General features: G+C 43.8%; 1 protein-coding gene across 3 annotated transcripts in view; it reads left to right on the top strand.

Annotated features, from left to right (window-relative positions):
- The window catches only part of tspan4a (tetraspanin 4a), a 93,595-nt gene that overhangs the window by 17,483 nt on the left and 54,961 nt on the right, over window positions 1–21,151 (top strand). For 2 of the 3 annotated variants that reach the window (XM_078286780.1, XM_078286798.1), the window contains exon 2: window positions 3,346–3,425. In XM_078286780.1, coding sequence (XP_078142906.1) covers window positions 3,363–3,425 — 63 coding nt within the window. In that variant the 5' untranslated portion in view covers window positions 3,346–3,362. Of the gene's footprint in view, window positions 1–3,104; window positions 3,426–21,151 lie in introns of those variants that run through there. The other variant, XM_071896184.2, reaches the window with a different exon arrangement.

Below are 21,151 nucleotides of genomic sequence, written 5' to 3'. Positions count from 1 at the left end.
TTTGTACATGCTGAAGACATCAAAGCTACTGCTGCCCTTTGGGTGCTGCTGCAGCATGTTTACTTTTTTTTTCTGCGTGTGTGTGTGTGTGTGTGAATGGGTGTTTGCGTGTGGGTTTGTGTCTGTGGTGGTGCGGTGGGTGGTGTGTGTGTGTGTGTGTGTATGGGGGGGGGCATAACATGAAGGACTAAGAATTAGGCTACATATTTGCTTTGTGATGCTAAAATGTCTGTAAATGCAGACCTCTGATGGATTCTGCTGCATGACTCATCCAAATCTATATATTTTATGAAGTGACTGCAGATTAAATCAATTACTGCGTTAATTGACACATCAAACGAATGAACCACATACTGTATTATTATGCCTCTTTTTCTTTTTCATATGAAGTACGGTTCATTAGAATGGATTTTAGATCATGCATGCAATTAGCAAACACCCTCAATGTGGGGAGAGATATCTTGAATATGATTGTGCCATCCTGTGCCAAACCCTTAATTAGCGAAACTTAAACAAGCAGGAGAAACACACGCACCCGTAGGAGACAGAACAGAAATCTGATAAAGACATAACTACCAAGTCAATACCTGTGCAGCTTTAAAACCTCCACATGGATTCGTAGCCGCTGACCCAGATGGCCACCAGGTTGTGGAGAACATGCTGTTATTCTGTGTGAATGTCAGTGATGCACTTCCCAGTATGTTCATACAGATACATGCTTTCAATGAGTTGTTTGCTGTGCAGTAACCTGTGCTGTGTGTGGGTTATATGTGGATATGCCCCATCTCCCGGTCCGGAGGGACGGACAGAGAAACATGACTGAAGCCAAGCGTATAGAGAGAGAGAGCAGCCTGGGTTGTGCGCAAGAACAACCTCTGAATGTAGAATGAGTTCCAGGCAGGAGGCAGAAAGAGAGGAGAGAGAGAGAGAGAGAGACAGAGAGTGGAAAAGAGACAGAGAGAGAGAGAGAGAGAGAGAGACAGAGTGGAAGAGAGACAGAGAGAGAGAGAGAGAGACAGAGAGTAGAAGAGAGAGAGAGAGAGAGAGAGAGAGAGAGACAGAGAGTGGAAGAGAGACAGAGAGAGAGAGAGAGAGACAGAGAGTGGAAGAGAGAGAGAGAGAGAGAGAGAGAGACAGAGAGTGGAAGAGAGACAGAGAGAGAGAGAGTGGAAGAGAGACAGAGAAAGAGAGAGGAGAGAGGAAAGGAGACAGCCCTAGCACAAGTGCAACGGGCTACACAGCACTGGTATGTTAACCACAGACCAGGTTTTTATGTGTGTGTGTGTGTGTTTCTCTGTGCCAGTGTCTGTGTGTGTGTGTGTGTGTGTGTGTGTGTGGTGCGCGCCTGAGTGTATGTGGTAGATGGTTGGACATGATTGGCGTGCGCACGCGGGAGGATGGGCTGCAAGACCCTGATTGGCTGCGCCGCGTAGTAGGGTGTGGCTAGAATATGAATGACTGCTCCAGCCTTTCTCGCAGTCAGGTTTTGGGGACAGTTACCAAGGAGGGATGGGGTGTTTGAGATTGTGCATGTGTAGGGGAGAGCATCGCAGCTTGTGAGAGAAGGAGAGAAAAAAGGGAGGGGGGCAGAGAGAGAGGAGAGAGAGAGAGAGAGAGAGAGAGAGAGAGAGAGAGGGAGGGAGGAGGAATGAGGGAGCTTCAGGCAGCCAGGCTGGACTACCGCTCAAACACTGCAGTCTTTCTTCTGCTTCTCTGAGGAAACTGTCTCTCGCTCTCTCTCTCTCTCTCTTGCTCTTTCTCTCGCTGCTTGGCCATGACCCTGGTGGACACCTTGATCTTCTTGCCCACCTAGAGAAGAGGAGAGAGAAAAAAACGCTAGAGCGGAGGGAGAGAAGAGGGACGGCCGCTGAGCACTTTGCCTCACTGATGAGAGTCTGGAAATTAATTAAACGCCGTCAGCAGCAGCGCAGAGAGCGGGAGAGAAGGGGGGGAAGACAACAGAGAGGGATAGAGAGTGAGGTGTAGGAAGAGACAGAGGAGTGTGAGAGAGAGAGAGTTGGAGTGAGCGAGCTGGCAGATGTGTGGAGAATGAGCCGCGGGAAGAGGAGGAGTAATCCCTAGACACTTTTGGAGACAAAGGAACAAGTTAGGGCAGAGGCAAAAGAAGCGAGCAGAAAACTAGGAACTAGGCAAAGCTGAATTCAATAGAGATATCCATTTAAGAAGCCAAAAAAACGGTCTGCTCACATGCATTATTCATCCCTTCATGCCTCTACTGCTCTTTCATTCTTCCTCTGACATTCGCAATATCATCCTTCCATCCCCGTGTCTTGTTCACTTCTCATTTTGTCCTTTCTCTCTTTATATGCATGTCAGCAAAAGCACAGCGACAGTACGCCACATGGGCATTGCTGAATCCTCAGAGCTGAGTGCAGCGTTCATTTCTCAGCGGACTGTGTTATTACTGTGTAAAAGAAGTTGATTGGCTGAAGTGAGGGTGTCATCACCCCCCGGCCAGAGCACCTGCTCAGGAATTTCTCATGAGACCAGGTAGGACGTTTTCTGGATCATTCTGCCAGCCAAAACCAGTTGGAGAGGTCGAATCCGAGCCCTCCAACAGTTTGCCTGATTGAACTGTTATGAAAATGGAATTGAAAAACGGCTTATCTCTCGGAGCATGACACCTGTGTTTGAGGGATTAGGGAGCGGAAAACAGGGATGTGCAGATGTGTATGTGTGTGTTAGGATTATGTCCTAAATACACAGAATTACACAGGTGTTGCAGCAGGATTATGCAAAGTCTCCATCTGAATATAGTGGCAGAGTAGGATTAAGGAGAGGAAGTCAACTCAAGTGAATGACAGCACATTATCTTCCACAGATTAACTCAGATCGGGTTTTTGATCATGTTTGGTCTGTAACTTAATCGACTGATGTTCTGACAGCGCTCCAGGTTCGATAGGGGTCATAATTATTTCTGAGCTCCACTGGAGATAGGTCAAAGCATTTCTGAAATACGACAATCCTCCCTCAGTGGAATCACTTAGTTTCTGGGCCTTCGTTGTGGACTTTGTGCCTCCGTGCAGAACTGAATTACAGAGCGTCACTATTAAAGACTCTTCGCGGCTCCTTCACCTCTCGTAATGAGACGCTCCAGCACAGACGAGACTCCGTACCGGCGCAGTCCGTCTCTGGACAGCAAACCGGACACGCCGCCGTTCACCTCCGGCTTTCACCGCTACAGTGGGGAGTTTGAGTACAAGCGGCCGCCGTTTGCGTTCGGCTTCCACACGGCGAAGGGGCCGCAGACGTCCAAGGGGCGCTACGCCCAGGGCAAGAAGTATGTGGTGTTTTACCTGGACCTCTCCTTCATATTCCTCCTAGAACTGCGCCGCTGCAGGATGGCCGAGGGTTGCATGATGGGCCTGCGCTATGGGATGGTCTTCTTCAACCTCCTCTTCTGGGTGAGTCCATTATTTTCAAATTCAGTATCACTGTGTGTAAGTGTTGTGTGTAAGTGTGTATGTGTGTGTGTGTGTGTGAGTGGGATGTTTGTTTTGTTTTGGAGGAAAGGAGGTCTAGGTTGAATCTGTCTTGTTTTTTAAATTGTTTTTTGGCTCTCCATATGGTGTTTTTTTAAATTTTATCTAGAGACAGGTCTGTTATGTCCGCTCTGTGCAGCCGGAATGGTGTGTGTGTGTGTGTGTGTGTGTGTGAGAGAGAGAGAGAGAGAGAGAGAGAGAGGGAGGGAGAGAGAGAGAGAGGGGGGGGGATCATGCATTTAGATTGTGTGTACAAAGCCCACTGTGTGGGTGAGTCAAGGTTTTTCTGTTCCCTATACGGTACTTCCAGCGTGGGTGTGCTGCATTGTTTTTTGTGGTAAGCTTTGGCATGTTTTCAGCGCGTGTCGTGTGCATCCCGGCTTATCACACTGTTAGCGCTATACTGTAATTCTTCACCTACTTCTACTTCGCCCTCCTCCCTGCCAATAGCGCTCCTCAGCTCTTCCATAAAAGCATCTGCTGTCAGTCTGCTCTATCTGGCTGATCTTATCTGTTTACCATGGGGACTTTTGATGGCCTACGTCTGTCTGCCTCTGTCAATCCCAGTCCGATAGCCTCACTTCAGATCACTCCCATTCACACCGCGAAGCCTGTCAACTTCGACCGGTGTGCTTCAAATTTAAAGATCTCTATCTCTTACTTTGTGTGGCCTTGGCTCGCTCTTTGCTGTCTGTTGTGACTTGTCCGGAGCTCTGAAGGGACGCTGGCCCCTGTCGTTCCCTTGCTGGGGTTACTTTGATTCGTCGTACGTCCATTCTCATCGGTAATGGAATGAGACCTTGGACGCAGAAATGCAATCTGGCTGCCAGGATTCAATCTCCCCCCGGGGAACGAATGACCTCTTCACCTCTACATCTTCTATCAGCTATAAACTGCTGTCAAAATGGGGTCAAAGTATTTGTGATTAGCACGATGTGTGTGTGTGTGTGTGTGTGTGTGTGCGTGTTACAGCTGGCAGGGACAAGGAATGTTGGCCTTCACCAGCGAGGGATAAAAAATGACCACTTGGCCAGAAAGAGCTACAGCATTCTTCTCCTCAGAAACCATTAGGCTCATTATGCCTGAGGTGAAAAAGGAAGAACTCCTCAAATCTTCAAAACAATCTGTCAAAGCTGTAGCTGTTACATTGAAGATGGCCAGTTTCAGACTTTAGTATCTCCACCTTATCAATAGCAATTCACAAGCCAATTCACACTCATAAGCCAACCGGTTCACCTTTCGGACAGCTATGTCACAGCCACTTTCGACTGGTCAGTTGCTAAACCACAGGCCTTGATATGCCAGAACATGAGGAAGGGCTTTTTAGGGGTAATTACCTCCGCCAAGGAGGTAATGGTTTCACCTGCGTCCGTCTGTCCGTCTGTCCGTCTGTCCGTCTGTTAGCAGGATATCTCAAAAAGTTAGGCACGGATTTGCACAAAACTTGGTATGAAGGTTGGTTATGGGCCAAGGAAGGACTTTTCATGTCGATTGGTCAAAAGGGGGCGTGGTGGTGGGCGTGGCATATCACCAAATGGTGCAATACTTCCTTGCGGGGTGTTGTCAGACATGGCGGTGGTCTGTGCTCTGCTGAGCACATTTTCTAGTTTTACAGTTTTTGAATGTGACCTTAATATTCTAAGAAAAGGAGATAATTTTTCCCATTCAAATTATACTGGGAGACCAAAATGCTAATCTTATAAAAAATGCTACCAAACTTGTGAGCATTTTAGTTAGAAAGTTTTCGCCCCAAACCGTCTGTTTGTCTATTTGTCTGTTAGCAGGATTTCTCAAAAAGTTATCAATGGATTTGCATGAAACTTTATGGAAAGATTGGTCATGGGGCAAGGAAGAGGTGATTAACTTGTCACACCATAATTGACCAAAAGGGGGCGTGGCAGTGGGTGTGGCTTCTCACAAAAAGGCTCACGTAACATCATCAAACTTTGTGGCCTATCAGCAGACAGAGAGAAGAGGCAAACCCTCCCTTATTGGCTCAATCAAACAACATGCGGGTACTGGAGAGCTCATTTCCTGTTTATCGACCCTGCTAATTTTTCCAAAACTTGGTCCAGTGTTAGAAGGGCAGCTCTAATGGTCACTGAACACATATAGAGCTGATTGGTTGTGTTGTGATAATCGGCTAAAAGGCTTAAAAGTGGTGAGAATTTGAACAGGCAGATCTGATGTCGCATTTCAGGTCCAGTCATGAAAATGTGTGAATCTCCTGATGTGAAACAAGGTGGTAATGTGGCATGGAAGAAATTATTAACTTTTGGGGAAAATCCGACAGGTGGAACTGGCATATATTGACAACTGCATAGTGTTGGTGGAGGTATGCGCTCTACTGAATGCCATCTAGTTCTGATTGTTATATTGAATCATAGAGTGAATGGATGTTCCCTTGTCCTCTGGCAATATGACACAGACCAGCTGTGCTACACCTTTTAACAGTGTGAATAAAGTTGACTAATCATCTAGATGGAACAGCAAGCAGTCAATAAACGTAAAATAAATCGTTTAGAAATCCCCACGGTCATTTTGTAAAATAAGCTTAAATAGCTAGCAGCAAATTGACTGGTGCTAACTTGATGTCAGATACTGGTTTATGCAGTTGTAGTGCTTGAAAAGCCCCTTGTCCCTTGAATAAAATGCATGAAAAGAGGCTTCCTGGGAGATAAACAGTGAGTAAATTTACAGTGGCATTTTAGCCCAAGTGAAAAAAAGGGGAGGTGAATACTCCAAACAGATTTTGTATAAATTGTATAACTTCACATAAATCAGATCAGTTCGGATGTGGCGTGCTTAAATGGCTTTTTGGCTTAAACTGATTGCTGGGGGAGGAATGCTTCAAAAGCGACATTACTTTTGGGGACAGTTTTGATCTGTTTTGATTTCAGACAGCCTGAGCCTCAGAGTCTGGCCTCTGAATATGACAAATTGTATGGTAGGGAGATCATCCTCTGATTTATTGTCCTCTGCAATTGCTCCTCCTAACTCAGCATGTGAAGGGGGGGGGGTTGGTGCTGAGTTGTCTATTGATACAGTAATTTCCTACCATCAAAATGAAAGAGTGTGTTCAGTGCGTACACCAGTAGCTGCCAACAAAAACATCGTAATCTATATTCAGTGTCTGCCTATTGCTCATACTGCTGCCTTAAACAATTGAGGTGTGTCTTCGCCTCGATTTTACATCAGGGAAGAAAATAACTAAATCATTTCATTTTTTGTAGATCGATGTCCTATCACTGGCTTTAAAAACATTTCACGGGATTACAAAGAATGAAAGTAGCCAAGTGAGAGCAACCTGCCCAGTTGCCTCGTAAGGAACAGCTTGTTTGTGATCTTATTATCTCATCTTGCGTCCATTGACTGTACAAGGAGGTTGTCAGGCTATAAATTAGTCTACTTGTCATTTATTAAGTGCATGTCCCACATGATCATTTCCTTATGCAATAGCAAAACAACACACAGAGGACAGAATGAGGACACGCTGCCAGGGAAACACATTTTTAGGGGATACAAATTTTGGCAAAACACCGGAAAAATCCTCTGGCATGCAGGAAGTGAAGCAGCACCAGCGGTTTGTTTGGAATAAACAGAAGAAGAACTGGGTAGTTTGCATGAGCAGTGATAGCCACCATGGCTGAACAGACAAAGAAAAGAGCGCCACCTACAGAGACTCAAACTGCATCAACAGAAAATCCAAGGAAAACGACGTCACAGTCCCGCCCACACTGTTTGATTGACAGGTGATCTGTGGGAAGTGCAGTGCAGAAATACTACAGCAGAGCACTGAGCACCAAAGATGTAAAAAAAAAAGAATCTAATTGATTACTACTTTAAGCAGCGAGTCCCATTGAGATTAATTAAATCTCTTTTGTCAGAGATACCAGACCAGGGAAGCAGCAGCAGTGACAAACACTATCAGAAGCAGACTCACTTTATCTGCCAAGTACAGTAAATCTACAGGAATTTGTCTTGATGCAGAGACATATCGACAGCTCGATTAGATAATAACACACTGCATACATACACATGGACCGGAACAGCAAGACTTCACATACAGTGCAAGAAGACAATGTTAAGATATCGCTGTTGTCGTATTAAAACCTTGTAATTTTGGTGATTTTTCGTGTTTTAACTTTAATTGGAGGATTACATGGTCTTCTATGGGTTGAGAAAATTGCACAAGCCTTATGAAACCTTTTCAAATTCCACTGGATAAACAAAGAAAATGCATGGTGGTCGATCTGATTTGGTTCTGGTTTTCATAGTTCCTGAACACTGGACATTTGGGAGATACAGGGTTTTCACTCGACAAAAAATGAACTATTTATGAGCAAATGTCTTAAGATGACTCCTAACTTCAACACTAATGTGCTTAACTTTCATGCCAGCGGTCAATATGGGAGAGTAGGTGTCATTTGTATTTGTATTTACAGCTGTAGAGGCAGATGTTGTGTGTCCAACAGTCGGCCAGTGAACTATGAGGGAGTTCTACTGAGTTGGATGAAATGGATGAAATAAGTTACAAGCTTTATGAAGCATGAGCCAGCTCCGTCTCCCAGAGGGAACTTTTCAGGTCAAACGGTTGCTCGGGTGTTTAGGATTGGTGGCAAACCCTCCTGCTCTATTTTGCTCCCTGGCGTCACGCGGCTCCCTCGCATCGGGCAGCAAACTGCCAATCACCCGTGCAGCAGCGCGGACAACATGGAGTTTGTCCTTGGAACAGCAGGAGCCGGAGGAGAACTAAACTGTGATATAGAAGATGATCGGATGCTTTTTATTATCGAATGGTAAAAATTTGACCAGGGGAGGCTGTAAAACTTTGAGCTTCTTCAGCTGCATCAGGAAGGACTTTAATGATCTTTCTTAATTAAGCAGGAGATATTCTCATCCCTTTTGGTGTTGTTGGTGATGGTGGATCAACGTGATCTCATAAAATTTCATCAAATGAGCACGAAGTCTGAAGCACAGACTACGTGTTGTGGACGCAAATTATGTGAAGTTTATGCTCCTCCACCACAAATTGGATTCTGTGACAACAGCTGGAATTGGACACAGCATTTTCAGCTAAAGGTTGGCTAACGTTTAGGTTTAGGCAAGTAAAACAGCTTTGGTTAAGGTTAGGAAACTAAAACAACTGTATTTAAGGTTAGGGTTAAGGTTACGGTTAGGTTTAGGCAACTAAAACAACTTGGTTAAGGTTAGGCAAAGGCTTTGGTCTTGGTTAAATAAGAAAAACTTCAGATAAAAATTAAAACTCACAATAGAAATCTCCTTCGTAGAAGCTGGGAATTGAACCCAGGTCATTGGAGCTGAAGACAAATGTATCCATCCATCCACCGACAAAGCTACTTTCCATCGCTCTATTTCAACATCACATTACTTAATGTTTCTCGTTGTGCCTCCTTCACAAAACCCTTTTGTGGTGGGAACACTTTCTTTCAGTTTTCGTGCACGGAGCACGTATTTGTATTTTAAGACTTTGTGCTTATTTCATGAATTTTCAGGAGATCCGGCTGTGGCGGCTCCTTGGAGCGTGAATGACTGAATTCACAATTGAGACATGTATCTGTTGCAGGCAGGTTCGACAGTGTTCTGCTTCAAGTTGTTGGCAGCCATGAATGAGGTGCTCAGTGGCAGCTGGTGCCGTTCTCTCCAGGTGGGGAAGCACCAATTATCCCCCACTCTCCACTCCCCACCTCCCGCTGTTAAATACAGTCACACCAATATGTACAAAGCAATAAAACATAATTACTGAAAAACGGGAGAAAGGCTTTAATTTCTGTGAAAACAAAATGTATCAAAATTACAAAAGGTGCTATCCAAAAGAGCCGAAAACTAAATTGTCCCAGAACCGTAACTACAGCACTGTCACCTTGTGGCAAAAAATATATAGTTTTCCTCAGTTTTCCTCTGTCTGTTGATTGCTTTCCTGTTGCAATATCCTGTCAATCAGGTCCAAGCTTTTACTCTTCGCTTCTCCTCCAATATACACCTCTGAAATGGTTTTTGGTTACGGAATTTTACTCTTTTTCCCTCTATGCACCATCTGTGAAGCTGTGCTGCTAATAGTGCTGGCCATGTTAGCTACTGCTGTTTTCACTCTGACAGTGATTTTGAACAGAAAGAAGTACATGTTCGTCCAGGACAGACTGGGCTCGCTGGCTCCAGTCACTGGCTTTTCATTCAGTAAAGCATTTTAAAACATTTCACAGGATTACAGACTGAAAGCAACCTACCTAGTTGCCTTGTAATGAGCAGAGGTCACGCTTGTTTGTGATCTTATTATCTCATCCACTTTTTCTACAATTAAGTTGTCAGGCTATAAATTTGTTTACTTGTCATTTACTAAGCACTTTTCCCCCTACGTTAATTTCCTTGTGTAGTTGCAAAACAACAACACACCGAGGACAGAACGAGGACACACTGACACACTGGGAAACACATTTTTAGGGGATGCAAATTTTGGCAAAACACCGGGAAAAACCTTCCGGCACGCAGGAAGTGAAGTGTTTTACATTTCCAGTAGCAGCAACAGCGGTTTGTTTGGAATAAATAGAAGAAGAACTGGGTAGTTAGCGTGAGCAGCGATAGCCACCATGGCTGAAGACAAAGAGAAGAGCGCCACCTACAGAAACTCAAACTTCATCTACAGAAAGTCCAACACACACCGAGAACACAACGAGGACACCCAGCCAAGGACACACATTTTAAGGGATACAAATTTTTGCACAACTTTGTGAAAAATCTCCTCAGTTCTTTTGCACTACGTACACATATGTGCAGAACTAATGGAGCCATTTCAAACCCCCTCCTGGGCGGAAGTAAGGGATTTGTGGCAAAACTAGACTAGATACAAACATCTACAAACTTTTAAATTAGTTTTTATTGCAGAGATAATGCATTTGCACACAGTCTAGAGCCATACAATATTGAGTGAATATTATTAAAACGATTTTTAAATAACTAATAACCCTGGTGCCCTCTGCTGGCCAGCTGCCACTGGAGGCTTCCACCTCTCTCTGTCCCACAAACCTAAGAAGTCTGACGGACAGGTGGCAGGAGAGGCAGTTACTGGTGTACAGATGTAGAGGAGAGGAGGGATCACTGTGCTCACAGAGAGCGGTGAGATGTGAAGGGTCTCTGCAACGCAATTGGTGTTTTATCTGTCAGGAAGTCAGTTATCCATGCACAGATTAAGGGGCCAACTATCAACCGGAGCAGTGTACCGTTGAGCAGTTAAAGGATGATGGTGTTGAACAGAGATCAAAGCAGAACTCCGGCCATTTTTGACCTGAATCCTATTTTCCCATCTTTTTGCATCATATCAATCCATTTCAACCAACATCTCATCAATTGCCTCACTATAGATCTACTTATGTCTTGCTTGTCAGGGTTTTCGGCTCACCAACACAGTGCTAATGGTTCAATGGTCACTCCAAAAATCAACCCCAAATTATCCACAGCTTGTCTTTTCAAACACTGACTGCTCGCTCTATACGTGTCTCATTAAAGAGTTTTCATCAATATGTTGAAAAAGACATGCTTTAAGTGCTTTTCGGCCTGATTTTTGGGGAGTCCATCGGCTCTATAGGACTAGATTGGAGAGCAGCACCCAGGCAAGTAAGACATAAGTAGCTCTATAGTGATGCAGTTGACGAGATTGTCGTTGGAGTCGATCTTTATGATGAAAAATTTGGGGACAATATGGGTCCAGTTATGCTTCAAGTCAGCAAACAGCATCCAGACGCAGGAGCCAGACTGTCCGGGACAAAGTGTTGACGTCACTGACCAATTTGCTCTCGAGGAAAGCGAAAGGGGTCAAGGAGTCAATCTGTGACACAATTTAGATTGGACGGTAATAGGCGCTTAAAGGCCTTCATTATGACTGAGGTCAGGGCCGCTGGCCTGCTGTCAGCGGTGGATGATGTCATGCGGAAAAAGGACTTTCCTGGGAACGATTGAAGATGCCAGTGAGTGCTGGAGCGAGCTGGTCGGCGCAGTGAGTGAAGGTTTTGCTTTCCTGATGTTTTGCTGCAGAAAAACAAAATGCACATTCTCCTTTGCGATGAGGAGGACAGCAGTGAGGCTGTGGGAGTTTGAATTTAGCTTTACTGAGGGACTTAGGCTGGGAAAATCGGTGACATCTTTCAATTTACTGCTCAAAACTCGTTTCTACAGACAGGTCTTCATATAATTTGTTGCTTCTCATTCTTATGTGATGCTCCTATGGTTTTATATTTGTTTTGTTCTTGTGTAACCTTGTTGTTATTCATGCCTGGCATTTTTATCGCTTGCCGTATTGACTTTTGTTTATTATTATTTTATGGTTTGCAAATCCCTTTGAAACGCCATTTTGAAAAGTTCTGTATAAGTGAAGTATTAGTGTTATTTTTGTGGTATTTTTTTAGTAGTAGTATTATTAGTAGCGTTGCACACACTGTCTTTGACACTTTGTCTCTTTCTCTCAAAACAAACGTGGAGCAAAGCCATCACACAGTCTGAATTTTGATTTCATGCTTTCATGTCATAAAAAGGTGTGACAATTTGCAGATTGTCATAAAAATGCTTTGAAGCATTGCATAAAAAGGAATTGCAAGCAGGGGTCTGTGTGTGTATGTGTGTGTGTGTGTGTGTGTGTGTGAGAGAGAGAGAGAGAGAGAGTGTGTGTATGCACATGCCCACATATGCCACACGCTGTGCTAAGACATGCAACATCAGCAGAGACACTTCAAATTCAAATTGGAATCCAATAACTATTCACTTACTTGGGGCTAAATTCAGTTATCCTTATGTTAATTTCTCAATTACCTTAAGTGAAGGAAATAAGCCCAGCACTCTGACCTGGTGTATTAGTGTGTGTCGAGTGGGTGAGAGGGGTCTGGGTATCAGCCCTTCCCAGACAAGGCAACAGAAAAATAATGTTTAAAGGGCGAAAAGGATTTCTGTGCCCCAGGGCAAATGCCCATGAGCCCCTAAATGCAGCTGCAATGGCTTCACAGTGAAATGACAATGACAACGGGCTTCCCAAAAATGTTCTACGATGCACAACACTAATCGTCTTCAGCGGAAACCACCACAGAGCTGCGAAGAGTGCCCCACAGCTACAAAAGACCAAAATAAGGCTCTCAATTACAGTCACTTCTTAATTAATCTTGTTAGCACAAACTTGGCTTTTCCACACTGCGGGGGGCGGGGGGGGGGATGAAACCCATGCAGAGGGTGAGACTGGAAGACAGCAGGAAGAAGGGAGAGAGTGAAGATGCCTTCTCAGAAGTTGTGTTTACTTGTCATCGTAATGTAGGTCAGAACCCAGTGGAGGATCCATAGATTTCCAGAGTTGTGAATGGGTTGCATCTGTCTCCCCTGATTTAGCCAGATCAATAGAATTTGCCTTCCGAGTGATCTGAGATCCGCCCCGCCTCCCTGCACCCACCGCCCCTCCCCCCCGCCCCTGCCGCCCCACAGCCCATCGATCTGCAGCAGGACGGGGGACGTGCGCAGCATGATCGGTCCAGATAATAGGCCCGCAGTTTGCATTTGCTGAGTTTGGCATGTTTGTGCACGCACCTCACAAACAACAATACTACAGCAACATTCAGCTGTGGGGAAACTGCTAGACCTGGGCATGGGGGATACAGTGGGATAGCACTTTATCATTTCTTTTCTTCCTATCATTATCATCACGGTGTATTGTTTAGAATTTATGACCCTTGCAATTTTGTTTATGCCACGTTGTGTCCAAACATCATCGGTGTTTCCATCTGGAGTCTGGCAGATTCTGTTGTGCTGTGATTATCGGTCAGTTCTGGCAGCTCTATTTGCTGCTTAGCCAATTTGAATATTCACACTTAAATATTCACTAAACACACCAAATGTTTCTGACACTTACCAATAGTCTGACAGTTGCTGTTGAATAGTTCCTTTAATAAAGCACTTCTGTTGTCATCCTCCCTTTAGAATCACATTACAAAACATATTCATGCTTATGCTCTAGAGCAGTGATTCTCAACCTTTTTCATATCAAGGACCCCTCATTCAGTCCACATTAGGGCCACAGACCCCCATTTGATGAGATTTTGTCTGTCAGACCCAAATCTGAGAATATTTTTATTGTTAAATATGATTTTGTCCAGAATTCCATGACTATCTGTATTGTAGGTAGAGAGATAACAGTGAAACTATGATCAAAATAGTCATTAGTACATTCTCTAATTGTGTTAACTTCTTGTAAATGAAATAATGGTGAAGTTTAATAATTCATCAATTTGCTGTGGACCCCCTGGAACCCCCTCAAGGACCCCTGGTGGTCCCCGGACCCCACGTTGAGAACCACTGCTCTAGAGATTTGGTGACATGTAGACGCAACAGAAACCATCTAGATGGTTTGTTCAGTGTTAGAGAAGTTAAAATCTGAGGTTGGACCAGTGGCACCTTACAGGGTTCGATGTCTGGCATGGTTTTAGGTAGAATTTATATTTCCAGATCCACCGTAAAAACATATTTTTTGCTGTCAATGCACAATATGTTTTTTTTTTCTCCACGTCTGTCACTTCCTGGGGCTTTCCTAACAAAATAAATGTGAAGCCTAGAACATAAATGTGACCAGCCTTAAACCATGAGTTCACAACCATTCTCTAGGACAATATTAACAGCACTCTTCATACATAATAAACAAGTTTATTCACTGAATTACGTGCTTCAAAAAATACTCAAACAGTGTCAACTACAGTGTTCTCTTGAGGCAGGAAGAAGAGCTCTCACTCCTCTCCAACACTTCCAGATTAGCCTGAGGACTGTGTGGAAGTACTTAGTGAGCGATGTGCTCACTATTTTGTCAGTATCCTGACAGTGAATTGTCTTTCTCCACTGCATCAGACTGCTGCGACTGCAGTGAGCTGCACTCTCTCTACATAGATGTCCTTGTATTCGCACACTCCCAAGGTTGGGCCAAAAATTAATTACATCTGGTATGCAAAACAGGACATTTCTTTCTTTATTCAAATCAAGTTAAAAATACAAAACAACATCAACAATACTGCATTTACTGACAGAAGCTTTAATAATGGTAAGCCAATTGCACTACCAAATATTTGAGGAAAATACTCATATATTTAATTGCTCTATGTAAATCTGCTGAAATAAGACGCATTACTGGATTTGTTCCAAGATCTAATGAAAGTTTGTGAAAAAATATTTATACCGATTTGCACGGAACCACTAATAGTTGATGAGTCAAGAAAGGCTGGCAGAATACAGTGTCTGTTTAGGTTAAATAGGCTATATTGAGTAATCACAGTTGACAGATCTGAGAGATGAACATTTTTAAATATTCATAAAGGACACTTAAGGACTAGATGTGTCAGAGCAGCGTGCACTGTGGTTTAGAAAACAGCATGGCCTTGATTCTATAAATGTAGCTGTTCTGTTTTGGTAGGTAGGACTTATTATAAAGGTGGGTCATTCTTTCTTTTTAAGGAGACTGTGAAGGGATTCTAGGATATCACATGCCAGACCTGGAAGCTGAGCCTCAGCCCACTTCAATATACACTGGTTTGAAAATCATCCATTTAAGTGAGATTTACCCAGAGTCAAGTTACTGCCCATCGGTATAATCCCCCGATCCCAGCCTGTTTTACATAGCTGCCCAAGTGTGGCCGCTTGAGGCAGAGATAGAAAGGTAGTGGGGGTCTTTTTGAAAAACCAGCTTGAAAATGAGACTGAACATAATGTGCTGTAAGACAAGGATCCACAGAGCAAAATGTCTCTCAGGTGTCTCTCAGGTGTGCATATGAAGAGCGTTTCTGTGTTAGCATACAGCAGCGGGCTGTTAACCCTCGCATCGGTGAGAGACCCCCGTCTTTCTCTCCCATCCCAGATGGAGAGCAGATGGAAGCAGCGAGCTCTAACACCCCCGCCAACTCTGCTGACGCAGGGAAGAAAAAGGAGCTCAATATACCTAATTGACAGCATCTTGTCGCGAAAGGAACTGTAGTTTAGGGTGCAGTGGAGTCCCACGTGGAATGCATAAACAGCCGAGTGACATTGATCAGAGTCGAGTGGATCCTGGTGCGGCTGTGGGATTCAGCATGAGCAAAACTTCTTCTGTGCAGCAAATAAAAACGGGATCGATGTTAATTACCAATAGCTCTCAGGGCTGGAGGAGCCTTGGGATCCTCCCTTGTTTGAGGAACGATCAAAAGAAGCTTCTTCAATTTTGCGCAAAGTGTATCATGTCATGTCATGTGAGGATTATTTATTAATGTGCTGTGTTCACAATGAGATGTCGCCAGGAAAAGCAAAGAGACGTCAGGAGGGGATGAAGGGGGTGGGTACAAAATCTTTAGTAACAAGTCACTTATGCCCAATGAACAAGCGGTGGTGTATAAGTAATGTCAATCTGAAGAGAGATAGAATTCTTTCTGATATATGGCTCCGCGGTTCCCACTCACTTGATAGTCTCTCTCTGGAAGAAAGCCTTTATATTGATATTCTCCCTCCCCTCCACGGTTTCTATTATCTCTGTGGAGAAGTTGAGCAGTACTCTCCAAACTGTCAGGAAATATTGCTAGATGTGGGCTTACTCAGAGTAGAATAGAAAATAGAACAAAATCATATAGTGTCATATGTAGAGATGATTCCTTAGTGATGTAGTCAGCGTAGGTAAATGGAGCATATGGACTTCTCTTTCTGGGCGTACAGAATAAGTTTGCCTTTGACACACCGACCACCTCCACATCCGCTACACCGCTAGAATCCTTCAAATCCTTTTACATTATCACTTAAAAAACACGCTTCTAACTACGCACTCACACATATAACCCAACCCTCACCTGCTCAATCGAACACTATACACTATAATTTGATATGTTGTGGCTAATCACACATTTTACAACCATAGATTTTCCTGTCAGGAGTGGTTTCTGGGGCAAGCTTCACCTCTGTCAAGAGCATGCATCAATTTAATTAGATTATGCTAACAACATCCACCTCGTAATTACACCCAACACCTGCTTGCCACAGTCAAGCTCCTTCAATATCACACCGCACTCATAGAAATGGTGCACAGAAAAGGTGATATATTTCCATTTGCATGCATTTTTTTTCTCCCTGGTCAAAATTTCAGACCGAGAAAATAATCTATCTGGAAGGCCTTGTGTGCTAAAACGGGTTGGTGTATCGATCAGGCTTGCTTTCCATTGTTAGAATTGAGTTCTGTGTCTTTAGAAATAGAGAAATAGTGGTCTTTCAAACTAGAAATCCTTCAAAAGAGACAGCCTGAACCTTGAAGTGTTCAAAATGGCTTCTCTGAGTACTTTAGCTTATGTGATTTTGTTCTCAATGTGTTATCTGACACAAAAGTCCAATGACATTTTATTCCCTTTCTTCGTGCTGCAAGTTCTGACTTACCTTTGGCACAGTGCAGCGACAGTCTATTCAGTGAAATGCAATTAAACCGCCTTCTCAGGACCTGACGTTTCCCTTTTAATTATGTAGCCTTTTAACTTTACACCATCCTTTGCAATTCTCAGTGAGTGTTAGTAAACTGTCTAACTGGGCAACTGCAAGACTGAGAATTATCCAGGCTGTGTGAAGGACTGAGCGTGCATTTTGTTGGTGTGAATCAAACTTTACATCACCAGGCTGCCAATCAAACCGGGTCAGGAATTCACATATGACTTTAAATTGTGGAGATAAGTGTGCACAGAACAAGCCCTCTGCTTCTTTTCGTGTGTGCTCTCCTCCGCTGGGCCTTTTAGACCTTCATTCATTCACACACACATTTATATTCTCTCACTTTCCCTGGCAGACATTCCTTGGTACACACATACACACACACACACACATTTTCCACACTCTCACACATTAACAACAGCGAGAGGACGCAAGATGAGGCCCTGCTCTTTCAGCAGGCTATAAAAATAGAGGCTTTATTAACACTGATAAAAATTCCATCTTCTTATCGACAGGGGAAACGGAGAAGGGCGGGAGAGTTTGCTGCAGCGCTGCTTAGAATAAGGATGCTGCTGGGCAGAGGGGGAAAGGGAGAGAGAGAGAGAGAGATAGAGAGAGATGGTGGGGGTGCGGGCGGAAAAGGGGAAGAGAGTATCGGTATTAAAGTGAAGCCAAAAAAGCAAGAAAATGAGACAGGAGTCGGGTAGAGGAGAGGATCAGAGGGTGGCTGGGGAAGTGACTGGGCATGGAAAGATGGGGAGAGTCGGGGAAGAACCATTCCACTACCAGAGAGAGTTAGAGAAGGAGAGGAAGACAGATGGAGAGAGAGAGAGGGAGAAGGAGAGGGTGTGTGTGTGTATGTGTCTTTAATGCCCTTGTTCATGTAACTGAGGTTCGGCTGTGGGAAGGGAGCAGTAAGGACGTTTTTCCTTACTGCAGGCTTCCTGCCTGAACAGTTAAAGCCAACCCAGGGGAGGACGGAAAGATAAACACAGAGAACCGGTGGCATAAACGAATTAGGCCAGCGCTCCTGTAATGACGATGTGGTGCGGCAGAGAGTCCGAAACGGCGTGGATATATAAGCCAGAGGATGCCTGCGCACCTTGGGACCTGTGCTGAATGCAGGTGGAGCGGTGCAGAGCGAGGAAAGGGGGGGGGGGAAGGGAAGGGGGAAAGGAATGGAGTAGGGGGGGGGGGGGGGGGGAGTGAGGGGGACGGGGGGATGAGTGAGGGATGGAGCGGCCCGGGGGAGACGAGGAGGTTGGAGGAACAGGTGGGGAAACAGCAGGCGGCGAGGGGGTAAGGGAAAAATGTTCTGGTAACGGCCCAGACAGCCTGCATCATAAAGCACCTTGATGATGTTGTAATGACCCGAACGTGCGTGTTCGTGGAAAAACGGGCTAAAAATATATGGAATTATGACCTCAGTGAAAGATCGTGCACGGCATTTTAAAGGAGTCCCCCCCCCCCCCCCCCCCCCCCCACCCCCATTGTTTTTCCCTAATGACCAAAATGGCTATTGCACTGTTTAGAATGGGTCGGTGCGTGTACGTTTGGATTGAACAGGATTGATTGTGTGAAAACTGCCGAATGTTGTTGCCGCTTTTATCAAGGCTGTATCATCCGTGCCTCCGCTCCATCAGAGTTGGAAAGTAACTGAGTACATTTACTCAAGTACTGCTTGCTTTTTACTGGCACTTGGCTTGAGTATTTCCATTTTGTGAGACTTTATACTTTTACTCCACTACATTTCAGAGGGAAATATTGTACTTTTTACTCCACTGCATTTATCTGACAGCTTTGCAGAATAGGGTTTTACGTGGAAAACATACGATGAGCTCAAAAAATATGATGCATTGTTAGAGTTTAAACTCTCCAACAGTAAATGGAGCAGTTAGAAATACAACATTAAAAATACTTCTTACAGGTTAATGCATCAATAATTAACAGAAAGGGACTGTTCTTGAAAATGACTTCTACTTTTGATTCTTAAGTACATTTTACTGCTAATACTTCTACACTTTTACTTAAGTAAAATTTTACCTTTTAATGGAGTATTTTTCCATGAATACTTTTTTCACCACTGCACTCCACGATGGAAACATGCCGACCGCTCAGCACGACCTTGTAGCACCTGACTGATATGGATGACTTAGTATTCAAGAGTCTTCCCAAGGTATCCAAGTTATCGCCAAACTCATCATTCCCACGCGCGCTCTTGTCTGGCCTGGCAAAAAGAAGAGCGACTCAGGCTTAGACACAATAATACGCTCAGGCAAGATAAAGAAATTGCTTCTCTAAGGAGACAAATGCTTGTCCAATCAATCTCGTGACAAAGCGGGGTTCTGCCTGAATATTTCCAAGAGGCACCTCTGCCCCGTCCTCCTTTGTAGCTGCCACAATGAAATCCTCGGTGGTGTCTTGTACTGATCAAAGGCCATTCCCTCCATCTCTTAAAGAAGAATGAAGGACATCCATTCTTATTACACCCTCCATTGCCTTTTATTGAGTCCAAGTCTATGGGGCAGCCGCCTCATGGGAACACAATGGGATCTGAACTGATACCGCAAGGCGATGCAGCCTTTAAGACAGCTTTGTTAACGGTTGACAAGATAAATCTGTAGCCCAAGCCCAAATATTCTCATGAAATATGTATCAATCCAAAGGGAGACAGGGCATGTTTATCTAAAACGCTGTGCTATGAGTGCCAAAATATGAGAATCCACCAGTGGCCTTATTTTCTCCGTTTCTATAATATAAGCACGAGCTATGATGACATAGCTAAATGTTTGCTTTGCAAGCTGGTTGTTTACTTCAGCAGATGCATATGATACTGCTTACTGCCTTCAGATTCAGAGTTCCCTACCGTATGATAACCAATCCACAATTCTTGCCGATTCTTTGAGCTAATTAAGCAGGATAATCTTCAAGACTTGTGCAAGATATCCTGATCACCCTGATCTTGTGAAGCTCTGTGGCTTACTTGACGCTAAATCTTTCCAAAATTTGCTTTAGTCAAGTACTGTTGTTGAGATGAAGGTATTTCAGTAGTAAAACTACTTGCTAGGAAATATAAAGTTTTTTCAAATCATTAATGTTCTTCTCAGTTGCAAGAGGTAAAGCCTGAAGCCAAATAATTTGATTACAAATGATTCACAGAAAACTAAAGGCTTATGAAAAAAAAAAGAAAAAAAAAAAAAGAGAAAAAAATCAACAACAACTTCTAAGTACAATAACTAGTGTCCCATCCATCGCTGCCCTCCCATGTGGTGAGCTAGTTGATACAACAGCTGGTGATAACCAGTCTGAATTATAGATGTTTTTTCTAAATGCCTCAAAAACCAATTAAGGCATGCGGTATAAACAAGTCACACTGATGCAGTGCATGTGACTCCTCAGCAATCACTCATTAACCAATAATTATGAGACGCTGTCCCTATAACAAGATCCTAATTTGAATCCAAGGCAGAGCCTCTGCTAAGTGATGCTAGCAAATGCCTCTTGGCATGATTCTGTGTGAAGCATTAATATGTGATAAAAAATATGCCATAGATACATTTAGATCTGGTTATTGAATTGAATAATTTTGATATAGCTATAGAGCCAGTTGCCTGGACAGAGATTAAAACGACTCTTTAAACTGGAATGGAAAGGTAATTCCAAGACTATGGAAAATATGGTATCTGTGGTCTTATGAGCATATACAACACATGTAAAAAGTAGGAGAATTCAGTTAGGCCTACGTTCCAGTTTTGAATATATCAGTCCACATGTCTCTCTCTCTTTTCCTGACACTGCTTATAAATTATGCTGAGACCTACAAGTAGATAACTGATGTCAGCAATGAGTCTTACTGTGAGGGCAGATGCATAATTACATATTTACTCATCTATGTCTGTAGTTACAGTGATATATCAGATCAAGGCTACCGTTATCCAGTTACAACTGGAGGAAAAGGGCCCTTGTGGCAGATAACATGGTAAGCACAAAGATAACCTGACAATTTAAGAGTGACATTTTAACAGGCTAACAAAATGAGAAAAGGTTTAGAATGAAGCAGTAGTTACAGTGAACGTAGCTTCGAGTACAAATCAAGTGTCTGTGATGACTTGTGTGTGTATGTTAACTAATTGTATCAATGAATACTATGGCTAGCAGTGTGTATTCTGCAACCAGCTGATCAG

This window comes from Centroberyx gerrardi, chromosome 1, assembly GCF_048128805.1.
Source record: "Centroberyx gerrardi isolate f3 chromosome 1, fCenGer3.hap1.cur.20231027, whole genome shotgun sequence".
Lineage (NCBI taxonomy): Eukaryota > Metazoa > Chordata > Actinopteri > Beryciformes > Berycidae > Centroberyx > Centroberyx gerrardi.
Note: the sequence above shows the minus strand (reverse complement) of the source record. Positions and strands in the feature narration are given on the sequence as shown.